This window comes from Myotis brandtii, unplaced genomic scaffold (assembly GCF_000412655.1).
Source record: "Myotis brandtii unplaced genomic scaffold, ASM41265v1 scaffold3522, whole genome shotgun sequence".
NCBI classification, from domain to species: domain Eukaryota; kingdom Metazoa; phylum Chordata; class Mammalia; order Chiroptera; family Vespertilionidae; genus Myotis; species Myotis brandtii.
In genome coordinates this window covers 71,937-75,661 of record NW_005363550.1, presented here as the reverse complement: position 1 = coordinate 75,661, position 3,725 = coordinate 71,937, and the positions used below count along the sequence as shown (strand labels likewise).

The 3,725-nt window shown below is 55.2% G+C and overlaps 2 protein-coding genes across 2 annotated transcripts in view; both read left to right on the top strand.

The window, feature by feature from the left end:
* The window catches only part of LOC102252028 (Ig lambda chain C region), a 3,428-nt gene extending 2,331 nt beyond the window's left edge, over positions 1-1,097 (top strand). Inside the window, exon 3 of the mRNA XM_014544138.1 lies at positions 616-1,097. Coding sequence (XP_014399624.1) covers positions 616-935 — 320 coding nt within the window. The 3' untranslated portion in view covers positions 936-1,097. The remainder of the gene's footprint in view (positions 1-615) is intronic.
* A 501-nt stretch (positions 1,098-1,598) lies between these two features.
* The window catches only part of LOC102251726 (Ig lambda chain C region), a 2,913-nt gene continuing 786 nt past the window's right edge, over positions 1,599-3,725 (top strand). The window contains exons 1-2 of the mRNA XM_014544137.1: positions 1,599-1,609; positions 2,720-2,790. Coding sequence (XP_014399623.1) covers positions 1,599-1,609; positions 2,720-2,790 — 82 coding nt within the window. The remainder of the gene's footprint in view (positions 1,610-2,719; positions 2,791-3,725) is intronic.

The following is a 3,725-nucleotide window of genomic DNA, read 5'->3' as shown; positions in this document are numbered from 1 at the left end:
GTATGTACAATTATTGGCATAAAGGTCATATCACTGGATGTGACCGACTTGCGGGGACTCCATTGACTGTAGAATGAGAGAGACCCAGACCAGACAGACAGACATTTTGTTCATCAGCAAAACTCATACTCACTTAAGAGGAAGTCCAGGACAGGTAGATTGGTGGGTGGGGGGTGGGGAAAGAAACCTGAGGGCAAAGACCCTAAGACCCAAGCACAGAGGATCAGGCCAGAGGTGTTCACAGATGGGCCCAGCAGGAGGGCAGAGGGCTCAGAGCATCTTTTGTGGGACAAACAGACTGACAGACACAGACAGGCCCAGTCAGATACCAGGAGAAGGCAGAGCCAGAGGGTGACAGTCAGATGTGTGGGGGGCAGAACGGGGCCCACAAGGACGGTGATGGCAGGTTCCAGGCTCAGGGTTTCTCAGGAAAATGGGGACTTGAGTTAGGGACACCCCAAACTGCCCTGCATGGCATGGATCTCACACCCAGAGAGGCCCCTGCCCCAGGGTCCTGCATGGTCCTCAGGACACTGTGCCCACAGGAAGACCGAGGTCAGCAGCTTTCAGGATGGACCCTGAGCCTCTCCCCTCCTGCCCCTCCCGCACCCACAGGTCAGCCCAAGTCTGCACCCTCCGTGTCTCTGTTCCCGCCATCCGCTGAGGAGCTCGCCAACAACAAGGCCACACTGGTGTGTCTCATGAGTGACTTCTACCCGGGCAGCGTGACGGTGGCCTGGAAGGCAAATGGCACCCCCGTCACCCAGGGCGTGGAGACCACCAAGCCCTCCAAGCAGAGCAACAACAAGTACGCGGCCAGCAGCTACCTGAGCGTGTCCAGCCAAGACTGGAAGTCCGCCAGCGCCTACAGCTGCCAGGTCACGCACGACGGGAAGACCGTGGAGAAGACAGTGGCCCCCTCAGAGTGTGCCTAGGACCTGAGTCCCCACTTCTGGGGACACTTCTCCGTCAGATCCTCCCTTCCCCCGCTCCCCACTGTCCCCCTGTGGCTCCTGCCCTGGTCGCTCAGACTGAGCAGGTGGCCATCCCTCCCCGTTCCCCTTCTCCTGAATAAACTCCTTTCATTTCTCATCTGACATTTCGCATGTGTGTTCTGTGTGGGGTAGGGTCTCTGGGTTGAAGGGTCGGTAATAAAGGACAGGACAGGAATGACATGACATGGACCTGCCTGAGGTCCACTCCACTCACCCACCAGGGACCTGAATGATCTCTGAGTGCCCATGGGCGCTGCGACCCAAGGCTGGAACTTCTCCTATGGGACCAGCCCCTGGGACCCAGTCCTGGTCACCTGCAAAGGGACAAGGGCTTAATGAGAGGCATCCAGGGGTCCTGAGGAGGGATCAGGGAGAAATGAAGAGGACACAGGAGGGCAAGGTGGGTTACAGATGGAAATATTGGGAAGGAAATCATGGAACCAAGGCTATGGTCATTTGGAACAGACATTGAACTTCCCTTTCCCATCATGGAGCCCAATGGGGGAGCCATTACCAGGTGAAGGTTCCTGGTTGGCTCCTCACCATAAAATCATGAAAAGCTTTCAACAGTGCCTCCCATGGTGCATTTGTCAAACTTCGACGATGCATGTTAGGTCAGCAATGACACTGACAAGTCAGACATCAAAGAAACAGTTTAATATCATACAACCTAACAATTCCCCAATCATGCTCACACCCCTTTCCAACTCAGAGAACCTGGATCTCATGGTGCTGGGATCCTGGACTGAGGATGCGGCACAACGTAGCTCAGTTTACGTTCTCATGGTCTTGGGTCAGGCTCAGGCTCTAGCTGACCCAAGCTTGGGCCTGGGACCTCCATCATGAAGGTCTCAAACCCTGAAGTCAGATCAACCTGAGAGATTTGGGGTTTGGTTTAAGGAAGGAGCCGGTGATGTCAGGCCTCAGGTAGAGTAGACATGGGAGTTGACCTTGATGAATTAGAAAGGGCACCGTCCTGGGCACAGAATGGGCATCCAGTGCCATCCCAGGGAGGGCATATCCACTGGAATTCAGGAGTAGAGTTAGGGCAGGTGAGAGGAGCTCAGATCAGGGGGAGTGTGGCCTGTGGGTTACACCAAGGTCAGGCCTCCCTGGTGACACAGCACCCCAAACCATCCCGCCTTAGGAGACACCCCCAAGCTCACCCTAAAAGACAGCTTGGCAAAGACTACAGTCCCACCCTGACATCACCAATTCTATCCCTATCTAGGCTGCCCTAGGGAAGATAAGCCAGAGGTCTGGATCAGATGGTTGGAGACATAGGAAGATGCCAGTAGACTTTCTACACAGACCAACCTTTCTTTCCCTGGAATGGAGGGGTGGGGGGAGGAGGGAATACACACTGCCCTCCCCTCATGCTCTCACCCAGGGATTAGGGGTGATTGGACATAAGAGAGACGTGCCACCCGTTCCCATGGAACCTTCCCCACAGTGACAGAGATGTCCGCCATACTCATCCCACATCCCAGGGGAGCAGAGTGGAAACAGCCTGTCAAACACCTAATTCCTTTGGGAGAACTGCTTCCAAGAATGCTATCTCCGTGCAATGCACCGTGTCCCCTATCTTGTCACCTGCTGGTCTGAAAGAGGGGACAGTGTGTGTGCCCTTGTAGACCAGACACCCCTGGGGCAGTGGCCCAGGCTTCCTCCATCACAGCTGCAGGGGGAGGGGGGTGGGCTCAAGGGTGGGCAGGGCCTCCCAGAGAGAGGTTTTTGTATGAGCTTGTATCACAGTGTTGGGTGTTCGGCGGAGGGACCCAGCTGACCGTCCTAGGTGAGTGTCTCCTTCCCCCTCCTTCCCTGCTCCCCTACAAAGTTTGGGCTGTTTTCTGCTACTTTTGCTCTTTTTCTGGTCTTGTCTCAGCCTGTGGCCAAGCTTTCACCCAGGATCCCAGCCCTTGGGGACCTGAGGTCTTCCCATCCCTGTTCTTACTGTCCTGCTTGGTCCCCCTCAGCCATTCACCTCTGACCCCAGAGGAATGGACAGGATGCCTTGTGGATTCTTCTGTCTGTCTGGGAGGGTCATGCTGGATTCTAGTTGGGCTCTGTTCTGTCTTCCCCTGATGGGCTCCTGTGGGACAAGATTTTATCTGCAAGTCCCTGGTGGCCCCTGTCTTAAGGGAAAGAGAGGAAGAGAAATACTGAGGGGAAAGCGGGTGGAAATTTTAGAGAGACCCAGTCGCTCAGGGTCAAGGCTAGAGACACACTGGTCAGAGGTTCAGGGCAGGTCTCAGGGACTGTGGACTCATGAACAGGGGCCAGGAATGGTGTTGGGTTAGATGGGCTCCCGGGGCTGCATGGAGCTGCCATGCAGAGTCCTGACCAGCCTCGCACCAGGGAAGCCTGCAGGAGGAAGGACACAGGGGGGAGGAGAAGGTGCTGGAGGAAGGGCATGGAAGGACAGGTATGAGGACAAGGTGGTCTTTGGTCTCTGCAGGAGGAACATTCTCACAGAAGGAATGACAGAATCCATGGCAAGAGAGCTCTAGTGATCTGACCAATTCATGGGGATGCATTGACTATAGAATGAAAGCCACACAACGACAGATAGACAGGTTTCTGTTTCATCAAAAAAGCTGCCACCCAGTTTAGACAGCGAGCAGGAGACATAGATTTGGGTGAAAACTGAGCCCTTTGGCCAACGCTTCAAAGACCCCAGCTCAGAGGATCAGGCCAGAGGTGTCCACAGATGGACCCAGCATGAGGGCA